Source organism: Martes martes, assembly GCF_963455335.1.
Source record: "Martes martes genome assembly, chromosome: 9".
Lineage (NCBI taxonomy): Eukaryota > Metazoa > Chordata > Mammalia > Carnivora > Mustelidae > Martes > Martes martes.
The window spans coordinates 87,483,903-87,501,977 of NC_137896.1; the positions used below are offsets into that span (position 1 = coordinate 87,483,903).

At 47.8% G+C, this 18,075-nt stretch overlaps 1 protein-coding gene across 8 annotated transcripts in view; it reads left to right on the forward strand.

Moving 5' to 3' along the window:
* The window catches only part of DYSF (dysferlin), a gene marked incomplete at its 5' end in the record, with an annotated part of 203,465 nt that overhangs the window by 14,729 nt on the left and 170,661 nt on the right, over positions 1-18,075 (forward strand). For all 8 annotated transcript variants that reach the window (XM_080813131.1, XM_080813133.1, XM_080813127.1 and 5 more), the window contains 2 exons: positions 5,083-5,138; positions 6,151-6,242. In XM_080813131.1, the coding sequence (XP_080669257.1) occupies positions 5,083-5,138; positions 6,151-6,242 (148 nt within the window). The remainder of the gene's footprint in view (positions 1-5,082; positions 5,139-6,150; positions 6,243-18,075) is intronic.

Consider the following 18,075-nt stretch of genomic DNA (forward strand, 5'->3'; position numbering starts at 1 on the left):
AGCCCAGACTGCTAGAGAGACAGCACCCTGGCCTCTGACAGGTGAGCCTCACCAGGTGATGAGCAGAAGGGTAGGGACGTGGCTCCTCACGCGAGGCTATGGCTATGTCTGTCGCCGGGGTATCAGGAGATGTGGGGGGACTGCTTAGAAAGGGCACCCCAGGTGCTGGATGGGGCAGGATGGGCTATTGTCTTACCTTTGCTCTTCCCTGTCTCTAAGCCACCCTCCTCCCCTCACCAGCCTCCTTCCCACAGCCGTGGTCCTTATCAGAGTTGGCCCGAGTGGGGGACCAGGACCAGGACGGTGTGCTCCATCATTCTTGTCACACCCCTTAGCTCTCAATGCTCAAGGGCCAAGATGGAGATTTCTTTGTTCTTCGATTCTTCTCTGATGACCTTCGTTTAAGGCATGATTGTCAGACTTTTTGGGTTGTTATCCACAACAAGAAGTGTATTTTATATCAAGACATAATGCACATATGAATACGTATATGAAAATATAACCCAAAGTTTCAACTAATGGTAATGTTGCAGTGAAAGATATACTCTGATAATTTTCTTCTTTATTCTGTCATTAAAAAGACATATTGGTCATCTCACTCAGTTGAAGTCATGGCCTACTAATGGGTCCCAAGGAGCATTTTGAAAAACACCACTACCGAGCAATGAGAGACCCTGGTCTGGGGTAGAGTCAGGGTAGGTTGGCCTGCGGAAACAAGTGAAGAATTTCCATGGGGGACAGAGGAGTCCTTGCATGATAGGTTCATTCTCCCTCCCTGAGTCATTCAGTCTGGAGGAACACCCTGAGGGCTACAGCATGATTCTCATGGAGGCTGGCTGGCCCCCAATTCTCCAGAACCATCTGGGGAAAGGACGTGGTTCTCTGTCCCCAACCCCAGCATGACCTGTGGGCTCTTTAACTACTGAGTCTATTAAATTATACACATAAAGCCACATCTCTCAAGGCCAAAATTAATGATCCAGGACAAGGACAGTTCTAAACCCATGACAAGGAAGGAGCTCTTTGATGAACTCTTTCCTAATTAGCAGCATGCCTTCCTTTTCCTTGGCAGCTGTGGGTCACATGATGTGCCAGGTTCATGTTTCACTTCTTTCCTGCCCCTCTTTGAGGTTGTAGTGCTCCGCAGTGACCCCTCCCTTAATGTTACTCTGAGGGTCTCAGAGTCGATCCTTCTAACCAGACTTAGTGAAATCTCACTGAAGGCCTTTGTTCACCTCAACTTTGGGAAAGGCAGGAAGTGGAAAATGCTTGAAAGACACTTTGTACAGGGTTTGGCACACTCTGTCCACTTCATACCATCCAGGACACCAGGAATGTCTCTCAGTGGTCACCCCAAGAGCAGCTGCAGATGGGATTTTCCACGTTACTCTTGTAGGTCATGGGAAGTTGACAGGGGAGGGGAAGTAGACACTGAGACTGAATGTCGTATCTCCTCAAAACCCTATGAAGTAAACATTTTTCTTATTATCCATTTACCATCAAGGGAGCTAAGGCCCAGAGAGGTAATAAGCCCTACCTAAGGTCACACAGCAGGGGCTTTTATTTGAACGACTCCAACACTGCATCTGTCCCCACTGCTGGAGACTCACCAACATGGCCCACAAGAATGATTCAGCCAGGGCAGGCCTGGTCCAACTCTGAGATGACTCTTGCCACTCCCAGAACACCTCCTCCTTGTTGTGACTCCTCTCATCCCTTCTGTCCACTTACACATTCCCCTACTATTATTGTCATGTGATGGCATTCCTTGAGAAAAGTAGTTCTATCCCCTGGTGATGATGTGAACTTGTAGCCAACTTGGGAAAGAAAAGGTCCACTCACTGGGAGTTCCATTACAGGGCACCTTGCTATATCCTAGGGTTACTGACATGAGTAAGGCATGGTGTCTGCCTTCGGAAGATCATAGTCCAGTTGGGGAGAAAGACACAGAAGCACATAATTTCCCTATATTCCATTATGTGGTCAACCATCTCTGCCTGAGAGAGTGAGGGGAGGCTTATCAGAATGGAGACAACTGAACTGGGTATTGAAGAATCAGTAGGAGTTCACTAGACGCATCCGCGTGGTGTGGGGGAGGGGAAGTGAAATGAACTCACATCAAATGAGTCTGAGTATCCTGTTTAATTTTCACAAAATCCCATGGAGAGGTATCATGAGGACCTTTTAGATGAGGAACCAGAGGCTGAGATATGCAATGAATTTCCCAAGAGTTCTTTCAGGTGTGTTAGAGGGACCCCTGGGGGAATCCCCAGGACTCTCCGAGCAGGTCTGCAAGGCTACAACTATTTTCAGAATAACCTGAAAGTGTTATGTGCCTTTTTCATTGTGTCAACATTTATACTGATGGTACAGCAGTGATGGAAGATGAAACCGCTGGTATCTTAATCTAGTGATGGACTTGGTGCCAAGTTATACTTGGCATTGTATTTTTAATCTTCATGTATTTGCAGTCTTTTTTTTTTTTAAGCCAGTTTAGTTGAGGAATGTTCTTGATACAGCACCACAATGATTTATTTTATTAACCTTGATCCTCAAGTACATGTGTTTGTGACAGTTTGAATGTTGAGACAGAAGCTTACATAGAGCACATCTGCTTCACACTGAAAAATGAAGATGGTTCAGGAAGAAGCACATGTGTGGTTGCTTGAGTTGCAAGCTGAACCAGCCAGGGTTTTTTTTTTTTTCATGGAATATTGTTTTTACTTGAAAGAATGACTGACAATAACGCCTATTCAAACTTGGGCATTTGACTGACATTTTCTTGGAAAAGGAAGAGTGAGTGTGCCACATCAAGCAGCCATTTATTATTTGTTGTCAATCATAAAATTTGAGCTTTCAAACCAGAATTAGAATTGCAGAAAATTGTCTCTTTCAGCATCTCCATATTTAATGACTTTGCTGATGAGAGTGATGGTAGTACTAATGAATGTGATTTTTTCATATTATGCAATCAAATGTTTCAACCTTTGGAAGCCCTACATAACTCAAGTGGCAGAAACTTTCTTAGTAACCAAGGCAAGATATTGTACATGTATCTTACATGTATCTTACCCATGTACATGAGTTGTACATGGGTAAGATATTCATTCAAAGTACAAGACAGAACCATAGACTTTAATGTATCAGAGTACAAAATGTCCCTCCACCTGCTTTCAGGAAATACTACTTATTGAGTTTTTGGTGTAGTATCAAAGAAGGATATCCTCAGTTGCCTGCAAATTTATTAAAATGTGCCTCCTTCTCCAGCTATGTATCTCCTTGGGTTTTTCTTCCTAGATGTCACCCGGAATGAGACATCTCGACAGATGGAATGTAGAAGTAGTTATGACAATCCAGCCAAGCATGAAAGAGATTTGCAAAATATAAACAGTGGCACTTTTCTTTTTCCTTCGCTTTTGAAGTTATAGTTACTTTTCAGAAAAATATGTCACTTCTGTTAACATGGATGGAGTTCATCACTGTTAATTTCAGATTAATTATTAAATAAATATTTTTAACTTTAAGAAGTATTTATTTATTTCAAGTAGGGTCCCCAACCAATGTGAGGCTTGAACTCATGACCCTGAGATCAAGAGTCCCAGGCTCTACCCACTGAGTCAGCCAGGCGCCCCTACATAAATATTTTTAAGTGCCTCAGTTGTTATTTCTAATACGGTAAAGGTCATTAGATACAAGCCATCTAAATAAAAGCTCTTCGGGGTCCTTCGTAAATTTTAAGAGTTATGTCCTGTGATCATAAAGTTTGAGAACCTCCACCCCGAGGCTTCATGGGAAGTAAGTGTTCTGTGATGGTCTGTGTCATTCTAAAGCCCACATTCTTTTGCTACATCAGTGATCTGCAGCCGGCCATGAGAGGGGGTTGGGAGTTCACCCTGCCCCACTTTTCCAGGGCCTTGTGGGGCTCTCAGGGTCCAGACGCTATAAAAGTTGAGTGGTCCACGTGAGACCAGAGGCTTCTTACTGGAGACTCTTGGACAGGTGAGGTGGAATCAGGGGGTCTTTACGCTCCAAGCCAAATGTAAGTTCTGTGTCTGACTGGCCACTTTTAACAATCCTTTGACCACTGAGTCATTTCTGTTCTGATGCTTAGCAGAAGGGTTGAACATGTCTAGGCTTTTCTGTGCCTTCCATTCACTCCTCCATGCCCAGGGTTCCAGAGGAGTCGCTCTGCCTGGCTGCCGTCTGGGGCACAGTGGGTCGCCTCTCAGCCATGACTGTGTCAGTCCTTCTTGTCTACCTGAAACCATTCTGCCTTCCATTGGCCCAGCCACTGTGAGCCTTGGGGCAGTGTTCTTCGGACAGACCCCTTCAAGGCAAGGATGGGGCGGGGGGGACTATTTTCAATTGATGTAAAATTCCCATCCCCTAAAATTGCTCATTTTAACCATTTAAAAGTGTGCAATTTTGATGGTTTTTAGTATATTCACCGAGATGGGCAACATCATCATTCTAACTCCAGAACGTTTCATCACCCCAAAAAGAAATCTCCATGAAACGTTCGCTCCCCATTCCCATCTCCCCCCAGCTGCTGGAAACTACCAATCTGTTTCCCGTCTCTGGATTTGCCTCTTTTGGCAGTTTCATAGAAGTGGAATTATATGATAGGTACAGCTAGATGTTTTTAAGAAGAAAAACATTTTCCATGAGGATCCTTCAACCTTTACAGGTTAAACAAAAATTTGCAGTTAAACAACTTTATTTAGAAAGTCCTAACTTCCTAACAATAGAATTTGTTATTGTTACGTTACATAATAACATATTATTTTAACGGTAACAAAGTCATTAAGAAAAGACAGACTGGGTATTTTCCTTTAAAAACATTCTTGTGGTGGGGCTGCTGTTTCTCAGCCCCAGAGCTGAGAGACAGAAGTCACGCAGCTGGCACCAGCCCCTCCTTGTTGCCCGGTGGGATTCTCAGAAATCCCTTGCTTTGGCGAGGTCTCCTTTGGCCGCAAGCAGCAGGCAGCGGGGCTCTCTCAGAAACCAGCCCTAACTCCGGGGGAGGGGGGGCAGGTGTGGGGTGGCCAACATCTCTCCACTCTCCCTTTGTGTCTCTTGCAGGAGTGAAGAAGAGAACCAAAGTCATCAAGAACAGCGTGAACCCCGTGTGGAATGAGGTAGGCAAGGTTTCCATTCTCCCTCCTTTCTCCTCTGCTGCCACCGTCTCTGCAGTGACACGTTGGGGGTTAGGGCCGGAGGTGGCTTCTTCAGGGGCGTTGTCAAGGAGGGGACCGGCTGCTGGTCTAGTATGTCAACTGAGTCCGCCTGGTGCTAGGAACCTGGGAGGAGGGTTTGTGGCCTGGCCTGCTGGGTGAGTAGAAGCCTCTCTTCTGTTGTGGGTGTGTCATGGGGAGAAGAGAGAGTTCTTCTGTTCCTCTTCCTCCCAGCTCTCATCAGCCAGGTAGAACTACCAGCCAGGTCATTTTGGGGGCTCTGTGTCCTGACCTGACTCCCTTACACAGGCTGTTCTTCCTGCCCAAAGCCCACCTCCTCCTGTCAGTCCTCCCTGATTAACCAGGTCCTCAGCCAGTGCCCTGCATATGGCCTCCTAGGGGTCCTGTGGGAGCTCTGAGTGCCTTGTGTGGATAGTGTTGGGATGCACCAGGGTACCTTTGCTCTGAGGAGAGTGCCAGGGCCTCAGGATAGGCATCCCCAGTGCGGCACTAATTTGTGCTGCCCACCATGGGCCTGGCTTCCGCATGAGCACATCGATTTCGGTCCCTGACGACCCTGTGGGATCACTACGTATTTCCCCCAGCTGTGCTCCTGGCCTGGCTTCCCGGTGATTGGTGGAATTGAGCTGGGGGAGGAGGCCATGGGAGACTGACCTCCTTCTCTCTTCTGCTGCCTTTGGATTTCACTCTCTCTTCTGAGGCTCTGGAAACCTGCTGTTCATGTATTCATATATTCATGTATTCATTCATTCACTCATTCACTCATTCACTCATTCGCTCATTCGCTCATTCACTCATTCATTCATTCATTCATTCATTCACTCATTCATCCATCCACCCACCAGCACTGTTCGTGGATGGCTGTTCAGTGCCCTGGGGAGACCAAGGTGGACCAGACACAGTTTCTTCTCCTAGGGGGCCACCAGTTAAGAGGTGTTTTCTCTTTTTCTTCCAGGGCTTTGAGTGGGACCTCAAGGGCATCCCCTTGGACCAGAGTTCTGAGCTTCATGTGGTGGTCAAAGACCATGAGACAATGGGGAGGAACAGGTGAGGTGGGCAAGGGGGACTCTGTGGCCTGAAGGTACAGGGAGGTTCGTGTGGACATAGTCTCCAGAATCTGGAGTCTGGCCCTGGAGAGCTGGTGTTTCGGCTGGGCGTTTACTGAAGATGTGCCTGTTGTGGGCCTGGCCTCGCTGGAGATTTTGGGGAGGGGCCTGCCTGGAGGGTGAGATTTTGGGGAGGGGCCTGCCTGGAGGCAGGAACTCAGCTATGGGTAAATCTGAGGCTGCAGGGGAGGGAGATGGGCTCGAATCAGGTGTGCACGCAGCCTGTGCCCCAGGAAGCAGGAAAGAAAAGGCTCCCTGTGTCCTGCTCCAGCCCAGGGGAGCCTGGGTGTGGCCCCCTCTCCCTGCCCCGCCCAGTCTGGTGAGGGCAGCGGCACACTCCAGCAGCGGGCTGGCAAAATGAAGCTGCGACTAGCAGGGAGCTCTTGAGGAAGGCTTCATGGAAGAGGAGGGACTTGAGGTGAGATTGTGGTTTAGAAGTGGGAAGGTAATAAAGGGTTGCGGTGACTGCGCACGTCCCTGGGGCAGGCCTTTCCCTTGTTTCATGTATGTCATGCGGAGGGTTTCTAGGCATGCGCGGTAGAGGAGCAAAGCTGTGGGGGGCAAAAGTGGGCTTTTTACAGGCAGGCGATGGGTCCTTTCTCCTGTCTTTGAGTTGCGGGCCTTGTATGTACTGGTGGTAGTTGGGGAGTTGGGGGTGGGCAGGAACAATCAGGCTTGCAGATCGATGGCGCTGATTGTTGTAGGGTCTGGTGGTCTGGGAGAACAGCCTGTGAGGCCCCGTGGCCTTGAATGTGAGAGCAGAGTTCAGCCTTCCTGCTGGGCATGGCAGTATAGGGCTGTGTTAGGTGCCGCCGGGGGGTGGGGGTGGGGGGTTCTCTGCTCTTGGTGCCCTTTCCTGAGGCACGGGCTTGCTGTTTTGTGATCTTCTCACAGGGTGCCTTTGTCTGGGAACTGGGTCAGCCAGTGTCTGAGGCCTGGAAGGCCTGGCTGTGTTACCCTGGGGTGGGAGAGGAGAGAGGGGGAAAAAGGGAGGAGTCAGGGGCCTAGGAAAGGCCAGTGAGGGTCTCAGGCTGCAAAACCCTGGGAAGTTTGAAAACTTAAAAAGCTTGGAAGAAAAATCCAGCTGCCATGGTCTCTCTGTGACTCTGCTGGTCATGGGTGCAGGGCAGGGTACGTGTGGGGAGGGTGGGGGCACATTCATTGGGACCTCTGTCCCACCTGCACAGGGGGCAGGGGCTGGAATCCCTTCTCACTAATCTATCCCAACACAGACATTTTGTGGAAAAAAGGCAGCTTCTAATAAGCATGAATGGTGGAGCTGCAGGTGAGGGAGAGAGGGACGATGGGCACTGGACAGTCCCAAAGGCTTCCTGGAGGAGGGGCACACAGACTGACTCTAAGGCTTTGGAGGGTGAGGACAGGAGGGCATTCCAGCATTCGGGTGTGGTGGGCAGCCAGGCTAAGGCCTTACAGGTGGGACTCACACATGCAGCCCAGTGAGGAGGGACCCATGGGGCCAGATTGGGAGGGGTTCTCTGGGCTGAGGATAATAATAGCAAAACCACAGAAGCTGATGTTTGACAAGAACTTAGCCAAGTGTCTGGCCCTGTCCTGGGTCTTTATAATATAAGATCTTTTTAATCAGCTGGGTACTGCTGTTGTGGTTGTCATCATTATAGGGGGACACTGTGGCTCTGAGAGATGGGGGGCTTTTCTCAGAGGCTGGTGATGGCAGAGCTATTTTTGAAGGTCTGAAGCGTGCTCATAATCACTGAGTCCCTGTGCTTCTCAGAGGCTCCTGGAAGGCCGGGGGCAGGGGGTGCTGGACCCTTCTAGAGAGTTCCATCTCCTTATGATACTGGACTTGAGAGGGCTTAATGAGGCAAAAGTGGGACAGTCCGGTTGCTGCAAGGCATGTGGATTTCATTTTCATGATGCTATTCAGCATTTTGCAGGCCCTGTGCAGAGATTTCCAAAATTATGAAGGAGACCTGAGAGCAGGGGCTATAAAGATATTTTTGATCAATTCAAGAGCCAGGCTGGTCCTCAGGGTGACACCAGGCCAGTGCCACACATGGGGGCCAGGATGCACTGCACCTTGGGGCCTTCTCGTTGGCCCCTGTGGGTGTCCTCTAGCTCCTGGGGGGGAAGCCAGCTCCTTGAACACCAGTTCACTGCAGGGTCGGCGCTGGGAATCAGTTCCTCAAACTTCAATGTACGGAGTTGCTAATTCTCGAAACTTCCAATTTACTAGAAACTTCTTTCTTATAACTACTTGCATGTAGGTTCTGAGTTTTCTAAACATTTCTTTATTTTGCATTTCTAATGGGGTGCCTGGGTGGCTCAGTCAGCTAAGTGTCTGCCTTCAGCTCAGGTCATGATCCCAGGGTCCTGGGATTGAGTCCCCGCATCCGGCTCCCTGCTCTGTTGGGGGCCTGCTTCTCCCTCTCCCTCTGCCTGGTGGTTCCCCTGCTTGTGCGACCGCTCTCTCTCTCTCTGTCAGATGACTAAATGAAATCTTTAATTTTTTTTGCATTTCTAGCAATTAAAAATTAAATTTGAATTAAACTAAATTTAAATTTAAACTTATATTCATAAATAGCCAAAGAATTTCCAAGGTCGCCCAAACCGCACTGGCCTTTGTGGAAATAATGGAGTTGTGGCTTCATTATGGATGCCCGCAGGGTTTGCAGTCTCCAGAGCACTTTGCTTGGCTGTAGGGGCCAGAGGGGGAAGCTGCTGGAGCAGGGGTCAGGCAGGCAGGGGTATCCAAGGCTGGGCCGTGGGCCCCTGCGGTCAGACCTCATGGGACTTTCACCCTACACGTGATGGTGAGAAAAGAATCCGAGATTAAGTAGTATACCAGGAAGTGACGAGAGAAACCATGCGACATTTTACCTTTTGAAAGAGAAAGGGGAAAAAATTCAGTGGTTTCGGTTTAATGAGAAATTTAAATAGGACACTTGCTCTCTGGGGGCACCCTGGGTGGCGCAGTCAGTTGAGCGTCTGACTCTTGGTTTCGGCTCTGGTCATGAGCTCAGGCTCGCGAGATCAAGCCCTGCACTCAGCATGGAGTCTGCTTAAGACTCTCTCCTTCTCCCTCTGCCTCCCCCCCACTCCAATAAATAAATAAATCTTTAAAAAAAAGAGAGAGAGAACACCTACTCTCTGCTTTCACGTTGTCACTGTCCAGTCAGGAAGCCAAGAAGGAAATGATAGGTTGACAGTGACTCTTGTCATCTGACCTCAGGATTTCAGTGAGGACCTTCACGGTCATGAGGCAGCCCTCTGTCATTTCTGGGTGTCCTGGGCCAGTGTGCTGTGAGCTCACAAAGCATCCTCTTTGGGCTTCGCCTTTAATTCTTGGTCTCCCTTTGTCCTGCCTCTCCTCCTCCCTCCGCCTCTGTCTGTTTTTGGAGGTCCCGCAGAGTGCCCTCTTTCTTCACAGCCCCTCCCTCAGCACCCCTGTCTCACAAGTCTGGAACTTTGCTTCTCCTCCCTCCTCTCTCCCTTTTTCTCCCCTCCAGCTCTTCTCCATCCCCACTCTCCTCTCTGTCCCCAAGGCCTCTGTGGCATTTGACACTGCTGTGTTTTCCCTGTTGACTGTTGGCAGTTTGGGGTGGCCTCATTATACCAGACGGGTCTGCTGGCCGGAGGGGGAGCCTGAGGAGTCTCCATGCCAGAGGAGGGGAACAGGGGCTGGGAACTGCCTCCTGGCTGCTCGGCACCCACCCACCCTGAGCCTGAGGGACCCCCCAGAGCCAACGGCAGGGCCGGACCAACTCTGTGTTGATAAAACCAGGTTGGAAATGCACAAAAAGGAAACTCCAGGCCTATGGATAGGAGACACTCTCGAAAGCCCAGCTGGAGGTCCTGGACTCCTGTCTCAGGCCGCACTGAACAACTTCCTGTTCACTGTGGGCTTCTCAGAGGGGCGATGCCCGGGTGCTGATGCTGATCCCTTACCAGCTGTTCTGACCCCTGGGACATTCCACTGAGATGTTCCTCATCCGGGCCACATGATAGCAACACCTACAGCTTTTACCTACCCCAGTGGCTGGTGGGCGTTGTGACAAGCTGCTGGTTATTAGGGATTTCTACAGGGCAGCCCAGGGTGAGAGCCACTCATCTCAGTCCAGACCTGTGCCGTCTGAGAGGATGGCAATATTCTGTGCTGGCTGGTACAACTGAGGAACTGAATCTTAAATTTTATTTAATTTTAATAAATTTAAATTTAAATAGCTAATGTGCCTAGTGACTACTGTGTTGAACAGCATAGCTCTAGATTTTACAACAGTGTTCCAATCCTGGCTGCATATTAGAATGACGTGGGAGCTGGGTTCCCCCCCCCCTTAAGATTTTATTTATTTATTAATGTTAGAGAGAGAGAGTGAGCACGAGTGAAGGGAGGGGCAGAAGGAAGGGGAGACCCTGATGAGGAGCTCCCTTCCAGGACCCTGAGATCATGACCTGAGCTGAAACCAAGAGCTGGCCACGTTTTGGGGAAATGCTGACACTTCTGTAAAGATGTGCTCTCAGTGTTTTCATGGATCAGCTAGGAAATAACTATAAACTGTCACTCTTGTAATAGTGCCCATGTGTGATTCCTGGTGGTAATGTCCAGCACGAAATAATTGTGGCTATAATCTCACATGGTAGAATTGTGAGGGGAATGAAGAAGGGAAGGAGGAATCCTGTTGGTAACTGTAATCACTGACCTGGGGAGAATTGGACTTAATAGAAATAATTCCATAAGAGAAAACTCAAAATTGAAAGAACCTATATTTGCTAGAGTTGATAGGAACCAAAAACATGAAGAAAAAATCTTTGAGCCAGATCTGGTTGGAAAATTTAAACAGAAAATAGTTGGTACCAGCGACACTAATTTCAGTCAAATACAAATGAAGACTGAAGAAAAAGGAAATAGTTAATTGCCCTGTATAGAAAATATGTCAACAAATTAAGTGTGGTTAATTTAATTTGCTCTGGAGAATGGTTTTTCCATGAGAACCAATTAAAGTAGGTGTATTTTTTATTTAAATATTTGGTAAACATACCCATGTAAGCAAAAGTCTCCATCGGGTCAAAACATCTGCCTGTCCAAAAAACACCAGGGTCAAAATGTTCATCACTGGCTCCAGACCTAATTGGGTTTGGGGTAGGGTGGCCAGATTCAAGAAAGAAACATCTAGAACACCCAGCCAAGTTTATCTCAAATATTGCATGGACATACATATAATAAAAAAAATTATTCCTTTTTTATTTGATATGTAAACCTAACAGTGGATTCTGTATTTGATCTTTCTCAGGGTGACTGTGCACCCTGTCTCCCTTTATTTTATTATTTATTTATTTTTAAAAGATTTTATTTGTCAGAGACAGAAGGAGAGAGGGAGAGAGAGAGCTCACAAGCAGGGGAAACGGCAGACAGAGGGAGAAGGAGGCTCCTCGCTGAGCAAGGAGCCCAATGTGGGACTCAATCCTGGGACCCTGGAATCATGACCTGAGTTGAAGGCAAATGCTTGACCAACTGAGCCAGCTAGGTGTCCCCCCATCTCCCTTTAAACAAGCAGGATGGAAGGACCCCAAACTTTACACCAGGAGTTGGTTAGGAGTCATATTGCCTTGAAAAGGCCTGTTCACAGAAGCTCATGTTCGTAGTAGCGATTTCTTTGGAATACTTGGAACCTCTTAGTGCCTGGTGACTCCGTGAGGTGCAGCACGAAGGGGTCTCTTACTCTCCCACAGAGCCTTACCTGCCCTCGCTTTCCTGTGATGTGGGTCATCTGTCACGGTGCCTACAGCTGGCGGGGGGCCCAGGAAGCAGTTTGGGAACCTCTCTGAAGGCCTTTCCTTCTCCTTCTTCCTCTTTTTTCTTTTTTTGAAGTTTTATTTCCTTATTTATTTCAAAGAGAGAGAGAGAGAGCACACATGCTAGTGGAGGAAGCGGCAGAGGGAGAGGGAGAGAGGGACTCTTAAGCAGACAGTTGGGGGCTCGATCCCACTGCCCCGAGATCATGACCTGAGCTGAACGCCCATCCCCTGAGCCACCAGGCGCCTCCTCCTCCTTCCTCACACAGGGCTTGACACCCTAGCCTGGTGGAATAAGTGTGGACTTCGGGGGGGGGGGGGCGCCGGGGCCTGGTCTCAGCGAAGCTCCCTGAGCCTCTGTTTCTTCCTCTTTGGGGGGTGTCCCATCAGTTGCACAGGCACCTCTCAGGGAGCTGCCTTGGAAAAGCTTCTCTGTAAAGGGCAGTTCCTTTGGGCACATCCTCTTTCCAGATCTTTCTGTGCTGCTCTCCTACCTGCTTCTGCTCCCACTGACTCAGCCTTTTCCTAGCAAAGCCCGCTCTCAGCCAGCAATGGTTTGAAAAGGGACTAATTCATTCTGAAGTGTTGGTGGCAGCTTATGGCTTAATGTTTTGCCCTTCGTAGGAGCCTGGGGGACCAAGCTGTTGATGCCAGACTGTGCTTAGACCAACAGGGGAATTTGAGTGGTAAGAGGCAGACACCATGACAGACTTTGAGGACATATTTGGGGAATGGTGGTCTTCCTGACTTCTGTGACAGTTTCTTGTAGACCTGCCTCTGAGCCAGGAGTAGACCTTGGTGCCTCAGGGTAGGGGTGAGGGTGTCCTGGTGCCTTTTGGGACAACAGGCTTAGTGTATTGGGGAATGTGGGGGTTTCTCAGGAGCTAAGCCAGAGTCTTCGTCCTTAACAAGGGGAGCCCGAGCAAGAGGGCACAGGTCCCGGGCTGAGGGGCCTGGGGGAGCAGCCTGGCTGCATGGTGTCCCTGGGTTGTGCAGGGGCTGTGTTGGTATAGTCCAGGGGTTCCATCCCGGCAGGAGCAGGTGGCCTCAGTCCCCCAGCTGTCCACAGAGCCAAGCAGGGCAGCCGTGGTGGCGCAGGAATGAGGGTCAAAGGCTGCTCTCAGGGACCCCGCTCTCAGTAGCGAGCCTCATCCTGACACAGCAACCTGGATTTCTCTGAACCTGTTTCCCCATCAGGATGACGGCCATGACAGTTCCTGTACTGCACAGTCGTTGAGACACTTGTGTGAGATAATGTGTGGGTGTCAGACGCCTACTCAGTGCTTGGCACACTGAAGGTGTTTAGTTAGGGACTGTTGGATCCATAGAGCCACATGTACACAAACCATACCAACTGTGAGCGTAACATCACATGCCCCTGTGGACATAGGACCATACCGTCGTGTGCACCAATGTGCCGCACACATTTATTTTAAAATATTTAAATTAAATTATTTAAAAAAAAACTAAAGTAAAACCCCACAAGAATATACAAATTGTGTTTTTTTAATAAGCAGAAGTAACCTCCTTTCTTAAAAAGTTTGTAAAGGAGGAAGTGCAAGTTTTCTCACCCTTTCCCCATCTGCTGCTTCCCTTCCCTCCAGTGTGGGACAGTTTGATCCCAGTTGTTGACAGTTTGGCGCATGTCTCTCTCGACTTTTCCTCAGCCTGTGCAAGCATCTGCTTACAAAATGTGTATGCTTGTACTTAAACAAACATGGAATCATGCTGTACATATTGGTCTATACTATACCATTAGGGACCCTTTCCGAGGTTAGTGTGGACTGATCAGCCCCCTTAAATTAATTAAAGATTTAATTTCTTTATTTGAGAGAGTGAGAACACGAGCAGGGGGAGAGGCTGCAGGAGAAGCAGAGTTCCCTGCTGACGAGGGGCTCCATCCCAGGACCCCGGGATCATGACCTGAGCTGAAAGCAGACACTTAACTGATTAACCCATTTTAGATGGTTGTGTGGTATTTCACAGGGTGGGTGCCCCATAATTGATTCCACTTGCCCTTACTGACTGGGATTCGATTTCTTTCCAATTTCTTTTCTGCTCCTTCAGTGAATATCTTTATCCAAATGTTTTCATGTCTGTATACTATTTTTTTTCTCTAAAATAGGTCCATGGAAGTGTGATTATTTGATCAAAGGATATGAGCATATAACATTTTCATAGATTCCACCAAATTGCTTTTCAGAAATGTGTCCTAATTTATGTCCACTCACAGTATAAAAAGGTGCCTGTCAATTTTTTATTTTTGCTTAGTGCCATGGTGGGGGGGAGAAGAGTATCTTATAAACCATGTTTTCTTTCTTTCTTTTTTTAAAAAAAAATTTATTTTTTTAAAAGATTTTAGTTTTATTTATTTGAGAAAGAGAGTGAGTGACAGAGAGCATGAGTGGAGGGAGGGGCAGAGGGAGAAGCAGGCTCTCTGCTGAACAGGGAGCCCCATGCAGGACTTGATCCCAGGACCCCAGGATCATGACCTGAGCCAAAGGCATAACTGATTGAGCCACCCAAGCGCCCCTATTTTTTTTTTTAACTTTTAAAGATTTTATTTATTTGAGAGAGAGTACAAGAGAGGGAGGGATATCACAGAGGGAGAGGGAGAAACAGACTTTCCCCATGGAGCAGAGAGCCCAATGTGGGACTTGATCTCAGGACCTAGAGATCATAACCTGAGCCGAAGGCAGATGCTTAACTAACTGACTGAGCCACCCAGGTGCCCCTTTAAGGTTTTATTTTTAAATAATCTCTACACCCAACATAGGACTCAAACTTACAACCCAGAGATCAAGAGTGCATGCTCTACTGACTGGGCAAGCCAGGAGCCCCTAACCTGTGTTTTTCTGACTGCTTGTGAAGTTGGGCATCTTTTCATGTGTTTTATTGCCCATTTGTATTTCTTCTTTTGTCAATTGCCTATCCTTTATTTTGAGTTGCTTGTTTTTTTCTTACTAATTCATGGCAGTTTGTATGTTTGGGATCCTATCAGGAATATTAACTCTTGGTCTGTTTTCTGTGTGGAGGATAATTTCTTCCTGCTGACAAATGTTATTCCCACACAGGACTAGACACCCAGCTGTGTGTATGTGTGTGTGTATGTGTATGTGTATGCACTTAGACATTTAAAAAGAAAGAGCGGTGGTTTGCTGTTGCTGAAGTTGGGGAAATTAGGCCTAAGTTCAGCCTCTGGGTTTCAGTAGGCTGGTTTGCAGGCCCCCCTTTCTGGAATATTTGGGAGACAGGAATATTTACAGTTCACCCTGTCATTGTTCTCAGCTTGCTCGGAAGTGTTGACCGTACCGTGATTTTTCCAAGGATTTTTATATTTTGTCCTGAATTCTCTCCAGGACACCCCTGGGTTTCAGAATAGTTTTTCTTTTGTCTTTCTCTGGATTGAAGTGGAAAACTATTTAGTTACCCTTGGGCAGCCCCTGGGGAATTAGATACTGGCGGGAAGGTTGCCAGAGGCCAGGCAGGCTCAGGGGGTGGGAATGTCCGGCTGTCCCTCGTTTCCTGCCCCTCACTGCCAGGCACACACAGCTGAGGGCTGGGGAGCCACAGCTCACGGCCGTCTTCCCGCCAGGGATCTTAAATCTTCCGAGTGTGCTTGTGTCTGCGTGCGTGTGTGCGTGCGTGTGTGTGTGTTTGTGTGTGTGTGTGTGTGTGTGTCCTGCCAGCCAGGGGCTCCATGAATTTCCCATCATGCCTGATTCATTGACTCCAGTGAGGGGAAGGTGCTGCTGAGTCAGTGATGAATGGGTTTGCACTGTAATACAGGTATTTTTAGTTGACATGTCCTTGTCTTAATTTAGAAGACAAAGAATGAGAAACTGACCCATGGAAATGCTTCTGGAGCTTTTTTAAGAAATAATTTCGAAAAAAAAAATCGAAAAAAAAAAAGAAATAATTTCGAACTTACAGAAGAGTTGTAAAAATAGAATAGCAAACATTCCTTACACTCTTTACTCAGAATCACTGCTTAACACTCTACCACATTTGCTTTACATTAGTCTCTCTCCTCTCCCTCCTTCCCATTTTCTTCCTTCCTTTTCCCCTCTCTCGTATGTGAGGGTAAGGGATAGTCATCATGGCCCTTTATCCCTGAGTACTCCAGTGTATATTTCCTAAGAATAGGGATATTCCTTTACATCATCACAATGTCGTTACCAACTTCAGTGAACTTAACATGGTTGCCAGACTTCCTCCTAATTCACTGCTTGTATTTTGTCCTATCAGTTGACCAAATAATATCTTTTTAAAAAAGATTTTATTTATTTATTTATTTATTTATTTATTTATAGAGCAAGCGAGGGGAGGTGGGGGGTGGGGGAAGGGCAGAGGGAGAGAGATTCTCAAGCAGAACCCCTCCCCCTCCCCGCCGCTGAGTGTGGAGCCTGATGCAGGGCTCCATCGCCCAACCCTGAAATCATGACCTGAGCTGAAATCAAGAGTTGGATGCTTGACTCACTGAGCCACCCAGGTGCCCCCAAATAATGTCTTTTATAGCAAGTCCCCCTCCCCCTCTTTCTCAGTATGGGATCCAATCTAGATTCCCATATTCAAGTTAGTCATTACATTTCCATAGCCTCCTTTAATCTGGAACGTTCCCACAGCCTTTGTCTTTTACAACAACTTACATTTTTGAGTAATATAATACACCAGTTTTTTGTTAATAGATTGTTCTTCATTTGGGATTTGTTTCATGTTTTCCTCATGATTAGATTCAGTAACTAATTCATGGCCAGAATATTTTGTAGGTGTGTTGTGTCTGTCTCAGGCCCTGGAGGGACAAGATGTCCCTCATTGGTGATGTTCATTTTGATCACCTGTCAAGGTGGTATCTGATTTTTCCATTGTATATTTACTGTTCTTCCCCACCCCCATCTGAGTCTCTTAAGAGACATGTCAAGACCCTGCAAATATCCTGTTTGTCATCAAAATGTGCCCCTAGATTTAGTATCCACAGATGACTCTTCCTGATTGGGTCTTTACCATGATGGTTGTGAATTGGCTTTCCCTTGCCAGCACTTCCTCCACATTGACTGGCTGTGGGAGATTCCAGTGGTCATGGGGACAAACGTCTAACCCCACTACCCTCACGTATTGATCCTACTCTGTGCTGGGCCTGGTGCACCAGCCATACAAGCTTTCATGGGAGCCTTCCCCCTGGGCAGAGAGGTCAGCCAGAGTGGAAAGACCTATGAGTCCCCAGGCTGGGAGTCTTGTTCCTTCCATCCTCGAAGGACAGTGCTGGGGTCAGGAAGAAGCCCATTTCCGGCCTGGATTATTCTGTCAGAAAGTCCTTCCTACTATTGAGCCCTTTTTTCTCCCCGAGATTTTGAGTGTCTCCCTTCTACTCCACCATCAGGAAAGACCAAACATAGATCTAACTTCTTCCAAACGATTTCATGGCTTCAAGCCATGATCTAATGTGGTCCTCACAGTGATTTGGTACAACAGGTATGTGCCCAGAAAGACAGGGCAGCGGTGAATGGGGTGGGGAGGAAGGGAGCTGCTATTTCCCAAGCCCCCATCCATGCTCCAGGCACATGTAACGGTGCGTGAACTCGCATTTTACAAGAACCCTTGGAAGTGTGCACTTTCCCCAGAAACTTCCATGGTGAAGAGGTGGTTGTCCACTTGTTCAACCAGTGTTCCCAGTACTTACCACAGTGCCAGACCCGTGGTGGGTGCTCACTGCATATTTGTCAAATGAATGAATGACTGACAGATGAGGCTCAGAGAAGTTAGGTATCTTGTGCCCAGTCACACAGCAGTCACGTGGCAGAGCTGGGCTTCCAGCCCTGGTAGGACAACTTGAGAGCTCTTATTCTTAATCATGCAATGATAAATATGTATTTTTGGAAGAGGAGAGGAAGGATGTTTCCTGAGCGTTGTTAGAGGTTGAAAGGTGCCATTTGGAAATGTTAAGAGTGACCCGACACGTGCGAATGATGGTTGGGGTGATGCCTTAGAGCCCGCCACCTGAG